This window comes from Corella eumyota, chromosome 4 (genome assembly GCF_963082875.1).
Source record: "Corella eumyota chromosome 4, kaCorEumy4.1, whole genome shotgun sequence".
NCBI lineage: Eukaryota > Metazoa > Chordata > Ascidiacea > Phlebobranchia > Corellidae > Corella > Corella eumyota.
The window spans coordinates 14,476,166-14,491,570 of NC_137493.1; the positions used below are offsets into that span (position 1 = coordinate 14,476,166).

General features: G+C 29.7%; 1 protein-coding gene across 4 annotated transcripts; it reads left to right on the forward strand.

Moving 5' to 3' along the window:
- The first annotated feature begins 545 nt into the window (after positions 1-545).
- LOC145751154 (dual oxidase 2-like) lies at positions 546-14,707 on the forward strand. 4 transcript variants are annotated; one of them, XM_082567247.1, is made up of 33 exons: positions 546-699; positions 993-1,076; positions 2,614-2,775; positions 3,027-3,217; positions 3,385-3,525; positions 3,649-3,790; positions 4,131-4,297; positions 4,437-4,533; positions 4,749-4,860; positions 5,052-5,175; positions 5,295-5,450; positions 5,622-5,735; positions 5,983-6,161; positions 6,370-6,644; positions 6,875-7,038; positions 7,303-7,464; positions 7,636-7,821; positions 8,067-8,286; positions 8,530-8,623; positions 8,791-8,966; positions 9,247-9,285; positions 9,845-9,923; positions 10,229-10,285; positions 10,496-10,704; positions 11,060-11,290; positions 11,368-11,551; positions 11,674-11,797; positions 12,047-12,226; positions 12,419-12,589; positions 12,699-12,857; positions 13,029-13,184; positions 13,481-13,609; positions 13,855-14,707. In XM_082567247.1, the coding sequence occupies exons 1-33, from the start codon at positions 642-644 to the stop codon at positions 13,975-13,977; spliced, it is 4,845 nt and encodes a 1,614-aa protein (XP_082423373.1). In that variant the 5' UTR covers positions 546-641; the 3' UTR covers positions 13,978-14,707. The 4 variants fall into 4 exon arrangements, with proteins under 4 accessions (XP_082423373.1, XP_082423375.1, XP_082423374.1 ...); XM_082567249.1 differs by lacking the exon at positions 10,229-10,285; XM_082567248.1 differs by lacking the exon at positions 9,247-9,285.
- Positions 14,708-15,405: the final 698 nt, after the last annotated feature.

Genomic DNA, 15,405 nt, shown 5'->3' on the forward strand with positions numbered 1-15,405 from the left:
GTGAACAGATGTGTTGTTTTTTATATTAAAAACTTTAATTTGATTTCTGTTAGTGTAAGGTTTACAGAAAAATTAAAACTATAATAGTAAATAAACACATTTGATATATAATGGTTATTTTAAAAGAGAGTGTATAAATATATCTTTTTAAAAACCGTAAAGCCAATGAGATGTCTGTAAACATCAAGTTGTTTAGAGAACCGTAAACTATAAGTGATGGGTAGTTAGTTATGTCGCAAATTTGATTTTCTGTTTTGATCGAACAAATTTTTCAAAATTGAAGTGTTTTTGTTCAACAAAAAATCTATTAAAAATAAAAAGGCGTAAAACTATTAAAACCACTTTTTTTATGGCGAACCTTCTTGTAGAAAGCCCCTGAAGTATTAGAAAAATCTTTACGACATATCGTCTTTGTTTAACCAAGTTCAGCGCGACTGTTTAAAACATAATTCAGTTTCGTCTGATTTGCAAATTTCAGTTCGCTATTGTTTAAATTTAACCTGATTTGCAATATCACAATTCCGCAAACTAGGAAATACGGATATTAGTAATAATATCCTGACTATTTTTGACAGGTTTAGTTATATTTTAAATCAAATTGTATTAATTAAACCAAGTTAGGTAACTATAGTCGAACAAATATGGGCAATATGTGGCTTTTTAGCCTGCTAGTGTTGGCGTTAGCTGCTACAACTATAGGTATGTAAGAACTGTTAAAAAAACTTTAATACATAATTTACTAGTGAATAATGTTGGCTAAATTGCGTTTTAGCTAGCGTTTATATTTTTTAGACTTTACTAAACATATTTTGAATTGACAATGAAAAAGAATTATAAACCTATTAAATAGACATAAAGTTTCCCGATAAGAAACTAATTTTAACAAGCTGCTATTATTTCAAATTATAAACCCATTTTTAAAACGGTTTAATTTAAATTTTAACTGTATTAGCATTTAATTCATGACCATTAAATCTTTAATTTTGTAACAGGTCAAGAAGAAAATTACGAGAAAGAATACCACGCTTACGATGGTTGGTATAATAATAGGGCTCATCCGGAATGGGGCGTAGTAGGTAGGTTTAACTTTATATTTAAACACTAATTTAATTAAAATATTAAGAAGTCTGTTTGTGGTCCTATTGGTCACGGGTTTGAGCCTCAAAGCGGACAAAATATTTGCTATTTTCTTTTAATGTTAATGAACTTTAAATGATATGGAAATTCAAGTATGTTATTTGGTTTTGTGATATTGGCGCTTATTTCGACATCGAAAGGTCCAGAGTTCAAATCCCAATAAGGCTGTCTCGAAAACTTTAATATTAACCATTTTTGGCATGCGTTAAATTTTTAAATTAATAAGATTAATATTATTACGTTTTCTGGTCTACTAGGAATTTGACATGACTTTTGAAAGCACGTAACTTAAATGTCAGGTTATTAGCTTTAATATTCAATTGATCTATCATTCAAGTTTTAAAGACATTATTAGATCATGATTTTTCAGATAATGTAATGTTAAGACCAATGTTAAAATGTTGTAATTTTTAAATTTTTAACCGAAATTATAGGATTTTTTGCCAGGTCATTATGTTGAAATACATTACAAATAAACCTAATATAGGTAAAGTATGTAAATTAGGGTTTAAAAGTTAAAAAAAAATACTTTTTGTAAAAGTCCCTTTAAAAACTTTATTGTTAATATTAAATCTACAATGCTGGTATTGTTATTATGTAGACGTTGTGTTTTTAAATTTAGTGACAAAGCAGGGGGTAATAATAATAGCATTGTTATGAAATAAAAATTACGACATTTTAACATTGGTCTTAACATTACATTATCTGAAAAATCATGATCTAATAATGTCTTTAAAACTTGAATGATAGATCAATTGAATATTAAAGCTAATAACCTGACATTTAAGTTACGTGCTTTCAAAAGTCATGTCAAATTCCTAGTAGACCAGAAAACGTAATAATATTAATCTTATTAATTTAAAAATTTAACGCATGCCAAAAATGGTTAATATTAAAGTTTTCGAGACAGCCTTTCATGTGTTTTACAACAATGCTATTATTATTACCCCCTGCTTTGTCACTAAATTTAAAAACACAACGTCTACATAATAACAATACCAGCATTGTAGATTTAATATTAACAATAAAGTTTTTAAAGGGACTTTTACAAAAAGTATTTTTTTTTAACTTTTAAACCCTAATTTACATACTTTACCTATATTAGGTTTATTTGTAATGTATTTCAACATAATGACCTGGCAAAAAATCCTATAATTTCGGTACCTCAAAAAAACAAAAAATTTATACACCTAAAATTAGAATATTTTTTTGGTATAAATAAATTATAATAGCACTGCTAATGTATAAATAAAAATTTCGTAAGAGTATCACTTGTAATTGTTGTTTTATATTTTAGTATATTGAACAGTTGCTAATTATTAATTAAAAATTTAATGCGTTAAAAATAAGCAACTATTTAATTAAATTATAATCCTAATTAGGTCTGACTTAACGCAGTTTACAAATAGCTACACTTTTCTAGACATGTACTATCACGTGCAACTTTTAACCGTTTTTTTTTTTATCATCCGTTAGAGGGCCCCCTCACCCGACGTGTCGAATCGCATTACGCTGATGGAACTTACGCGCCGTCTGGGGCTGACAGACCCAACCCAAGGAATGTAAGTCAGGAGACAATGGCTGGCGTGACTGGTTTTGGTTCTTATCGAAGAAGGACGGCGTTACTTGTGTTTTTTGGTAAGATTAACGTTTTTTAGCTTAACTAAACTAAAGGGATAAGACACAGTTTTAAATTCTAGGAGTATTAAAAAAAAATTGGTATTATATGCTGTGTCAAGAATTTATGTTAAAATAGCAGTTACTCTTTTAGTTTTAGTAAATTGAAAATGCTTTTTATTATGTAATTTACTCAAGTTTCAATTATTTATTTTAAAAAGCTAAAGTAAATTAGATAAACTAAGATTTCAACTTAAGTTATTGCTCTCTAGGCCAGCAAGTGGTCGAGGAAATTTTGGACGCTCAGCGACCAGGTTGTCCACCCGAATATTTTAACATCGAAATCCCCAAAGGAGACGAACTCTACGACCCAGAAGGTAAAGGCGACATCGTCATTCCTTTTCTACGATCGAGATATGATCAATCTATTACTGGGTATTCGCCAAACAACCCGAGGCAACAGGTAAGCGAATATTTGCAGTTCGATACCCACTGACGGCACCTTTTTATATTTGTTTTTTGATAAATTAATTCACTTATAATTATTAAAATTGAGCTCTAATATTTGTTTTTATTGTTTTAAAATTGTTAAGTGAACGTTTTTTATTTCTTAACTTTTTATGTTTACAGCTTAACGAAATTACCCCGTTTTTTGACGGTGGTTTAACATATGGGGTGAGCAAAGCCTGGGCCGATGCTTTAAGACTGTTTAGAACTGATTGCCCTGAAAGAGATGACCCTAATTATGGCTGGATCTTTTACGACAGAGCTGTAAGTTAGAAAAACTATAAGTTTAATTTTGCTTTTGTTAAAATTTTATTTTCTTGTTCAACTAAAAGTTTTTTATATTTTTTTGTTAAAAATTTTACTTTCAATTTTTTCTTCGCCCCACAGATTAATCGGACTGATTGTAGAGGAGAACTTGCTTCTTTTCAAGGAAGAGGAAGATTCCCCATCCAGAACACAATCGGACTTCCCCTTGCTAATCCCCCGCCTCCAAGGGATCACATGCTTAAAACTGCAACAAGATTTTTCCGTGAGTTCTTATACTTTTATTTATTTGATTCCCCTTTTTTCACTTTTATTTATCCTCGATGTGGAGAGGTCGACTTCACGCCTCGAACTTAAGGTACGCCAATTTAGTTTTGAGTTGCCTTAGACAGTTTGGGATATTATAGATTTTAATTGGCCGATAATTAATTTGCTAAGCAAGTTATGGCTCAGCAGAAGTTTATACCGCATATATTACTTATGAGCGTTACTGCATAAGAGCAGTGGCGATCAAGCCCAGAACTTTATGTAGTGAAGGCAATGTCCTCACCACCACACCACGCTTTATTAAAAAAATTAAAATATTAAATAAATTGATTTTTTAGGTTTGGGCAATCCTCGTGGTAATGAGAATCCTTTTCTTTTGACATTCGGAATTATGTGGTTTAGATACCATAACTGGCTTGCTGTTGGTTTGAGAGAAAGATATCCAGGTTGGAGCGACGAAAAGGTCTACAACGAAGCTAGGATTCGAAATATTGGCACACATCAGGTAAAAATTAATGACTTGGTAGTCAGACACTTGGTATTAACTCTAAAATAAAATTTTACAGGCTTGATGTCGCGACTTTTTTACAAAAGTAGAAATAAAAATATAGATTTTGTTAAATGTTTTAAAAACCTACTTTTAGAAAATTGTTATGAGCGATTGGCTACCAACTTGGTTGGGTCCTTGCAATGATACTGATCGTAATAATGGAAGTTGTGAGGATGTGCCCAAATACTCTGGTTAGAAATTCATTTTTAAAATAAAAGACAAAAAAAAAGCGACTTCCAAATTTTATTTTTTGTACTGTGCAGTTCTGTATAGTAAATAAATTGTCCTGCATGGTCTGTTTGGCCCTAGGCTGTGGTAATTAGTAGGACTAAAATTAAAACATAATTCTATTTTAAAAACTTATTATCTTTAAGTTCTAAACTTTAATAAAAAAATGTTTTTTTAGGGTACAAGGCTGCCATACATCCAGGTGTTACTCATGTTTTCCAGAGCGCTGCCATGAGGTTTGGTCATACTTTGGTCACCCCTGGTGTATTCAGAAGAACCAGATACAACACGTAAGTAAAAGCACATTTTTTTAAAGATAACTAAAACACAATCTAAAAATCATCCCAGTACAAATTTTTAAAAAGCGCTTTTAAATAAAAACAACTTTTTTTCTGGAATCGAAATGTATATAAATAAACCATTGGTGAAGAATTTTTCTTTTAACAATTTTGTTATTATTATCAACTGTTGTTTCTTAAAGGACGACCGGAAATTGCACTTTTATTGCCAACACTTTAAGAACCGCTGGTCCAAGGCACGAATTTCAAATGGAGCATGTTGGTAGAATTGGGCTTAGAACTTGTAACGCTTATTGGAACGGAGTTGTAAGTATTAAATTAAATTTTTTATTTCATACTCAGTAGCAAATAGGGGTAGCAAATAGAATAATATTTTTCATGTGCACATTTTGTTAACTTGTAATTAAATTTGACTTATGTTTCAGGAATCTGTTGAGGAGTCAGACATAGACTCATTTTTAATGGGAATGGCCAGTCAGATAGCAGAACGAGAGGACAACATTATTACCCCCGATTTAAGAGGTAGTGTGTTTGGTGGTCTAGACTTCTCAAGACGGGATCTTATGGCCATCAACATTCAGGTAGGTTTTGTCATACTTTTTTAACAAACTCGTTTATGTAACTATTAAACAACGGATTTCTTATAGCCTTCAATAAGTCTGGCAGACAGATAGATTAGTGATAGATTAATAAAACCTATGTTTTTTTTAAATAACAAAATAAATGATTTATTTAACTTTTTTCTATTTTAGAGGGGTAGAGATCACGGTTTGCCTGATTACAATACGGCTCGTGTAGAGTATGGGTTAGAAAGAAGAACAAGCTTTGATCAGATTAATCCATTTTTACAAGCCAGAGATCCAGATGTAAGTTTTTTGAATGTATTAATCCTCAGTGGAAAAACTACGATTTAATAGCCTGTAAAAAAAAACAATATAAAGGAAACGGGAATCGAACCAAAGACCTAAAGTAGTGAACCCTGCGTTCTAACCACTACAATACATTGCTGAAAAGCAAAACTTTTAAAAAAATTATGCGTGTTGTAAAAATTTAAATTTTGTTTACATTAAAATACGAAGGTATCTAATACATTTTATTTGTTTTAAACTTCAGTTATTTGTTCGTCTTGCCAATGTGCACAAGGGTGATATTAATCAAATGGACATTTGGACTGGAGGTTTAATGGAAACAACTGCTGCTGGCGCTGGTGAATTATTTAGAGCAATTATTTTGGATCAATTTGTCAGGATTAGGGATGGAGATAGGATGTGGTATGAAAATACTGCTAATGGGTACGTCTTTAGTTTTTTTTAAATAAAATATTATGCAACAAAGGTCATTACAATTTAATGTAAGTTAGTAATATATACAACTCTAGTAAAGAAGTGGTAATAAACTTTGCAATATAGGCTGTAAAATATTTAAAATAATTATTTCTTAAATTAAAATGAATAAAAATGTAATAGAAACAGAAAGTTAATTTTTAGACAATTTTTTTAGATTGTTTAACGATAGAGATTTAGCCGAAATTCGGAACGCCACAATTAGATCGGTTATTCTTGCAACAAACCCCAGCATGGACCCTCGTTACGATATCCAATTGAACCCCTTTTTATGGGACGGTCCTAATGAAACCATCACGTTCTGTCCCCAACCGTTCCAGTTGAATGAAACCGACATGGAGCCGTGTACACCACCAATGACGTTCGACTATTTCTCTGGATCTGAAGTCTCGTATGCTTTGACGTTTACCTCAATCGGATTGTTTGCGATTGGTAATTCAACTTTTTTTAAGATCTACTACGTACATCTTAAGCATTATATAAGTTAAAAAAATTTAGCATAAAAAGTTTACTTGCTACATTCAAAAGGTATCCAATGTTAAAGGTTATTATCACAAATGTTTAAAGTTTAAGAAGCATTGGTTTAATCTGATCTGATTAAAATATTTCTAATTTATATTAGACTACTTTTTACTAAAACTAAACTTTTGTTGTTTTTTTAGCCACGATCATGTTTATGTTGTTCCTTGGTATGCAAGCTGACAAGCAAAAAGTCTTGCTTAAAAAACGAGCAGTTTTGACCAAACAAAAGAGTGTACAAGGAGGAGATGATGCCCTAGATATTGCCAACGAGGTCCTTGGACGATCTAAGTCAAGAGAAGTCCAGGTAAGAGTATTACAAATTAATTTAGTTAGGTCTTCAATTTTATATCATTGCTCAATTTTATATCAAGTAATAATTTTTTTAGGATTTTTGGTTTAAGTCGATTTTCTATTTTAAAATAGCAATTTTTTGTAAAGTATCAATTTTTTTATAAAATATCAATTTTTTTGTAACTAATTGATTTTTATGATATAAACAAAAAATAATGTAATATAATTCAATCTTGATCAACTTAATTTGTAAAATATTTCTTTTTTTGTCATTTAGGTCAAACTGGGACCAGGTAAAGTGATTCAGATCAAGTCCGTAAGCGGAAAACTGTACAGAGCAATTGACTTGAACGCTTCAGAGCAAGTTTTGATCACTCGGTCGTACAACCAAGGAAGAAAGACCATGTTCTTGAGAGCTGATAAAGATACCCATGACTTGGTAAGTTATATATCATTCAAAAATTATGCTTGTCTAATTACATGTAAAACTTTTTTAAATTTATGTTGATAACATAATCGATTAATTTATGTTGATCTTATTTTAATATTTTTTTTCTGTAAGAAGTTTGTTTGTTTCAAAATTTTATAAACGCATTATGATTGATTTTAGATTCTTAGCTTTAATGATTGTGAAGAACGTGATAGCTTTGTGATGCGAGCCAGGAACTTCTTCCAGTCGCAGTCGGTCGCCTACGTTGAAAATGAAGTTAGTGAAACCCAGTTGATGGCTCAAGCGAGTACCAAAGAAATGAGAGACGAGCTTTTGCAAAAGTTTTTCCAGACCGCTCTGGCTGCTGTAAGATTAAATTATCTTTTTAACTACATTAAAACTTATAAAACACTTGTTAAAAAAATCGCTTATTGTGTCTTGTTAAAAATGTTTTTTTTCGTAAAATTTTTTAGATGAACATAAATTTATATAACCACCTTTATAATAAATGAGTTATTTCAAGCTTGCATGTCCTTGTTCGCATATTACTTACAAGGCTTCTTTTATTAAACATTTTCAATAATTTATCTATTTTAAAAAAATTATTTTAGACTGTTAAACTTGATACTGATGGCCTTAGTGACGTTTTGAACACGAGAGAGGCTCGCAAGTTTATTCATGTCGAACTTAGCAAAAAGGAATTTGCTGAATACTTGAAATTGAAACCAAACAGTTTGTTTGTCGACCAAATGTTTAACACAGCTGACATTGATGGCAGTGGAGCTATTTCTTTCAGAGAATTTTTGGACATCATGGTTTTGTTTACCAAAGGTAATTAAAAAAAAAACTCTTAGTTTGGAAATAGTATTTTGTTTTTGCAAAAAAAGTAGTTAAATGTTTAACAATCATTTTTAAAATTTTTCGAAAAATTTAAAAAAAAAATTTTGTTCGAAAAACTTAATCTAAATAAGAAAACGGGTTTCTTAGTATTAGGCGTAATATAGTTATCATCTTTTTATCGAGGTTTTTAATTAGAATGGAACATGGTCATTAAAAATTAACAAATTATTTTAGGCTCTCCTGAGGATAAAGCCAAACTTATGTTCAATATGTACGACTTAGACAAGAGTGGAGAATTGTCTGTTGATGAATTTAGAGTCATGTTAAAGTAAGTATTTCAACTTCTTGTTTTTACTAAGAAATTTTGCGTAACAGTTACAGCAACGTTTTGAAACAATTTTTAAAATCCTATTATTGTGTAAAGAACACATTTTAAAAATATTACACATCGATCTTTAACTCTATAATAGTTCCTTTTTAATATTTAACTTTTAGATCCATGATGGAAATGGTCAATGCTTCCATTGTAGCCGAACAGTTAGATGAACTGATCAACACATTAATGGCCTCGCACGGTTTCGGAAACAAACAATCGCTAACCATCCAGGACTTCCAGAAAATTATGCAGCAATATTCCAACGAATTGAGTGATGCTTCCTTAAACGTACCAGGTAATTATATTTATACGATTTCTATGGTTTTGCATTTAATTTTGAAATTTTTTTTTAGTTTTTCAAGAAAAACTAACTTGAAAAAAGTTTTTATGTAAAAGAAAGGATTTATTTAAAACAATTAGTTATTTTGAACCTATTTATGCAATCTTTTTTAAATGTAAAAGATTTTTTTAAACAGCTTAATGTGTTTCATAAAATTTTTAAGTATTTTAAATATCTCGGTTTTAAAAGTCCGCTTTTTCTCTTATTTTGCTAACGTTTTATTTTATAAAATTAGATACAGATGCTCCCCATTATAAGGAACCCCAATTTAAAGGTTAAAAGTGTTTTTAATTACAACACATAATCATTAATAAGCATGGCAAACAAATAACCTTTTTTTAACATTTTGTTGTGCACTTTATTTGGCATAATTCTAACACCAAATAAAACTGTTTTTATTTTTGTTACTAATATTAATCTATTATTTTTAGAAAATATTTAAAACCGAACATTTCGGTTAGTTGATTTTTGTTTTATTTACCAAGCATTACGTTGATAGATACATATTAATTTCGATATAAATGTTGTGGACTTCTATCTAAATATATTTAGAAGAGATATTATGATAAATGCATTACTAAAAAATTCATAGCAACTTTTATTTATATTACACCAACATAGATTTTGATTTTTCAACAATTAAAAAAACTAACTTTTTAATATTAAAATTTTGATTTCACACATTATAAAACTTATGCATTGATTTTTTTATTGCTATTACTAACTAAATTATATTACTTAATATTAAAGATAATAGCTTATGTTAAATAAGATACATTTCACCCTTAGATGAAAAAGATTTAGTTTAAACTTATAAAATTTTTGTTATTTAGGTGGTGACAAAAAAGCTGGCGTAGGTAGGGAAACTAAACGGGCAAGAGCACGAAAGACCGTTCGGGCATATGCAGACAAGTAAGAATTTATTTTTAAATTGTCAAGTCTTTTATTTTTAAATTGTCAAATTATTAAAATATGATTTTATTAAAATATTGTTTTATAATTAAAATTGTTTTATCATTTCATTAAGTTTAGTAAAATAATCAATTTAAAATTTTTTTATTATTTGTATTTTTAATTGAATTTTTTTCTAAATCTGCACATTTTAATTTACATTTTCAGTCAGTTTTTAAAATTTTATTTTTGATAATTTAATTTACACAAAAAGAGATTATTTTGTGTAAATTAACTTTAATTTTATGATCAAATCAAATTAACAGAAATAAATCCAAAGAGAAAAATGGATTCGCGAAAAGTGAACCTACACGATTTTCAGGGTTAGAAAATAATATAAAACAATAAACTAATCGTAATTATTTATATTTTACAATTAAAATAAATAATTAGCATGATATTATATAAAGTAAATTTGCATGTAATTTTTACATGAATATTTTAATTTTGCATGTGGTTGTTGATACACATTTTTTTTATTCAAAATTATAATTTTTTAAAAACTAATTTTTTATTAAAATTTTTAAAATCAGGCGACAACAAGGTGAGGTTGGTATTCGAAAACGCGCCGACCGCAAATCTAGAATTCAAGTCAAAGTTTATGAGAAACATTATGAGCGCAATGCCTTTAAGCAGCACCTAAACGTTATTGAGAACTACATCCAGTTGTATCGACTACAAATCTTCTGGTTAACCATGTACCTCCTTGTGCTTGCTGGCATCTTCATTGAAAGAGCATACTGTGAGTTTTGTTAAGCTTACATTTATTCATTAAGTACGATATTTTGTATAAGAATATAGTCAAGCTTTTTTTGTGCAATTGTATAGTTGTTAGTAGTAAAATTCCAATATTTTTCACATTTACCGGCGTAGTGTAACAGTAAGAACATTCGGATTAACAACACGAGACCTTGTCTTCTTTTAAGCCCGAAACAAAATAAATTTCAAACCATATATCAAAATAGTAATATTTTATGCTGTCAACGTAAACTAAATACTTGGTTATAATAAAAAAATGCTTTGCTATGTGTGGATCCAAATTCATTTTTGCCTATCATAAATGCATAAAAAATAATAAAACTCTCCGCTTATTTTAGTTTATTCTATTGAACGAGAATGGGCCGGTCTTCGTCGAATTGCTGGATATGGTGTCTCCATTACTCGTGGTGCCGCATCGGCGATGATGTTCACTTATTCCACACTTCTGGTCACTATGTGTCGCAACACTATTACTCTACTTCGAGAGACCTTCCTCCATCGCTACATTCCATTCGATTCAGCTGTTTCTATGCATCGCATCATTGCCTGGCTTGCTATGTTTTTCACCTGTAAGTTTTTCTTCATATTGCCTTGTTTATATTTTATAAAATGCAATTTTAAATTTATTTTATTAAAATGTTTTTAGTAATGCACATTATTGGACACTCCATGAACATTTACTCCATCTCGACTCAAACTCCTGGCGACTTGACATGTCTGTTTAGAGATTACTGGAGAACCAGTGACTCTCTACCAAAGTTCCATTATTGGGCTTGGCAGACAATCACTGGTATTACTGGCATCATCTTAACCCTTGTTATCATCATTATGTAAGACTTTAACTTACAATACTATTTTTGGAACAACTTTACATTAAAAATTGTAATTTATTAGATTATATTCACTGTAACTTATAAAGCATGCCTTAAGTTTATTGATGTTTAAATTCTAGGTATGTATTTGCTTCGGACTATGCCCGTCGCCGAGTTTTCAAATGGTTCTGGTTTACACATACCTACGGATACATTTCCGTTTATTTCTGGATGGTGTTGCACGGATCTGGTTTCCTTGTACAGGTATGTGTATTTATTTATACGTACTTTGTAGGTTGGTATTTGTAGATACTGATTTGACTTATACTTTGCCTTAAAAAAGCCTAGATCGTAAATTTATATTTGTAGTTGTAACCAAAGATGCAATCGGCAAATATATCACAGCAAAAAAATATTAAATCCTATGCAAAGTTTAGTATTTCTTTCTCCCTAAGACATTTAAGCCTAAAATGTTATCATTTTGGTTCACTTACATATTTTTTTACATTTTAGCCACCCTTCCTTTACTATTTCTTACTCGGACCTGCCATTCTCTACACTTTGGACAAACTGTACAGTATCAGTCGACGAAAGGCCGAAATCTCAGTTGTCAAAGCTGAATTGTTGCCATCTGATGTAACTCATCTTGAATTTAAACGACCACACAACTTCCAATACAAAGCTGGACAATGGGTTAGTAGAAACTACCATTTTGATTTTGTTAAAAAGTATAACTTTTAAAAGGGCAAAACTCGTTTATAATGGTATTTTTACATTAAATTAATTTTATGTGATCGGTCTGAAGTGGTTTTAGATATTTATAACTCGATTACATAACTTAAACTCAAACAAAATTTTAAAACTAAACTTTGAATAAAAATTTAGGTTCGATTTGCTTGCCTTGCCCAATCTCACAGCGAATACCATCCTTTTACCCTTACATCTGCACCTTGTGAGGAAACACTTAAACTTCATATCAGAGCTGTTGGACCTTGGACCATCAACTTGAGGAACATCTACGACCCTGACGTTTTGAGAGATTCTCCCTATCCTAAGGTAAGTTTAAACTATTTTAACATGCATGTGTATTGATATATATCATTTACCATTTGAATAAAACTAATTACTGACTTTAAAAAATTTTCCTAATATTTTTTTGCTCTAGATTTTCTTGGACGGTCCATTTGGAGAAGGTCATCAAGATTGGTACAAATATGACGTTGCTATCTTAGTTGGTGGCGGTATTGGAGTAACTCCATTTGCTTCTATCTTAAAGGATCTTGTCAACGTTGCTCAATCTGGACAAGTTATTCAATGCAAAAAGGTAGAATTTTTCTTGGATTGTCATGGAATTTTATATATCTTAATACTTGGTCTGGACGTTTGTTAAGTTATAACAAATTAAATGTAAAAAGCAACAAAGAGATACTTATTTTAACATTTATCTATTTGATTTTTACAACAAAACACTAAATGATTACCAACATTTATTTAGGTCTATTTCATGTGGATTACTCGAGACCAGAAACAATATGAATGGCTTACTGACATTATTCAAGACGTTGAAGGCAAAGATATTGCTCAGTTACTCGACACTCACATTTTCATTACACAATTCCCCCAGAAATTCGACCTTAGAACCACTATGCTGGTACTTAAAATATTAACAGTATTTGAAAATAAGTTACTTTAAAAGTTAAGTCATATTTTAATGAACTAACGTATTAGTCTGCTTAATAAGATTTTTTCTTTGACATTTTTTTAAAGTTTTGACATATATTTGGCCTTGGTATGTTTAATATCTAAGATCCATATAAATTTTAGAAGCTAACAAGAAAACTTATCGATATTACTCTATTTATGCTTAAGCTAAGAATCGGAACACCAATAATATATTTAAATAAAAGTAATAAACTCACTCTTATAAACGAACTGTTTTGTGTTTAGTACATCTGCGAACGACATTTCCAAAAGGTTGCAGGAAAATCGCTCTTTACAGGACTTCGAGCCATCACTCATTTCGGTCGACCCGATTTCAAATCTTTCTTCGCATCTATGGTTGAAGAACATCCTGAGGTAATTTCGCGACTTAATTGTTTTTATTTATGGCCTAACACTTTTAAAACTGTTGTTTTTAATATTTAAACCGCTTTAAATTGATGTTCTTATTTAATTATATCTTTGTACCCCATATTTTGAATTGTGAATAGTAAATATTTACGCTTTTGTGTATTTTACCAAACAAAAAAATTAGTTGAACTATTAAGTATTTGCAACATATCACTATAGTTAAACCTTCATTCTGAAATTTTTGTTTTAAGGTTGATCAATTCGGTGTGTTCAGTTGTGGGCCACCTCCAATGACCAACGGAGTCGACAAAACTTGCTCAGAATTGAACAAATACGAAGGACCTTCATTCTCGCATCATTTCGAGAATTTCTAAGTCGAGAAAGTTTTTCGAAATTTCTTAGACATATTGCAATATAAATAAATCTGTATCAAAGGCTTTGTGTTGGGCTTGTTTTAAAATATTAGTAAATAATTCAGGATTTGCAGTTAAAATTAAAAAAATATTAATTCATACATGATTTGGCGAACACTGATTCTTCAATTTTCAATCTACCAACTTCATTTATTTTGCACTATTTCTATATCAACGTTTAACATTTTATTATAGGATAAATTGTATTATATGTTGTAGCCAAAGAGAACTAATACTTTATACATTGTGTTGTTAATACATAAAAAAAACGGGATTTTTGCGCATATATAATCAGAAGAACGTAACACTCCATGCACTTACTTTGTACATACTTTTTCATAATCATCGTTTATAATGGACAAATTTGCTTATTGGGTATTAGTAGTATTATCATCATTGTCAGAATTCCATATTATATCAATATCCTATTATTATTATCGTATATACTAATGTATGTTTCTATGCATTTTGCAATTATTGTACGCACTACAAATTTCTTCAAATTATTCAGCCTAATACTAATAATTTTAACTTGTTTCTTCAACTTATGCTTCAAAAGTTAAATAACAAATATTAATAACAGCTTTTTGATGAGCTAAAATTTTGGTTTTGTGAAAATGCTTTAGTTTGTGCGTATTCAATTATTGCATACACTGTAAATAAATATATATGTAAATTTAATTTTTTTCTCTAACCTAAAATGCGAGTTGTAGATTTAAAAAATGTTATTACACGTTCCTAAGCTTATTATTATTAGCAAGCAAATTTTTTAAAGGTTTTTTTTTAATTTTTAAAATTTTTAAATACTAATTTTTGGTATTTTAGAAAAAAAACGTCTTAATTTATGTGGTTTAGACTATTGCTCACAATTTGCCACAACTGCGATTTTGTCACATTTTGTTACATTCGATTTTGCAAAATTAGTGCTATATTACATAAGCCGAAAAAAAAAGTCGAAACTTTAAAATCGAATTTTAATTTTATTAATAAAACCGCACTGGTTTAAACAAGTTATTTTTAGCAAAATTACGAAAATATTAATTATAAATCAATTATGAAACAGTTATTAAATTTGTGCTAGATTTCAAAACCCGAAATTAAACATTTTATATAATGCGGACTTACCTAACTAACATAGAGGAAAAAGAAATTTGTCGAAAAAAAATTTTAACAAAAGTTATAGCAAACTTTTATGTGACGTAGTTGGCGATCATTGACCGATAGACCTGTTAACTTTCGTTAAATTGTGTTTCCGTTAATATAAGTTCGTTATCTCAATTTTTTAAATCTAAGTTAATAAATGTTAGGAATTAACGCATTTTTACCGTATCACATTATCAAATATAATATGAAACGTTCCCTTTAAACTAAAGTCATAAGACATTAGTA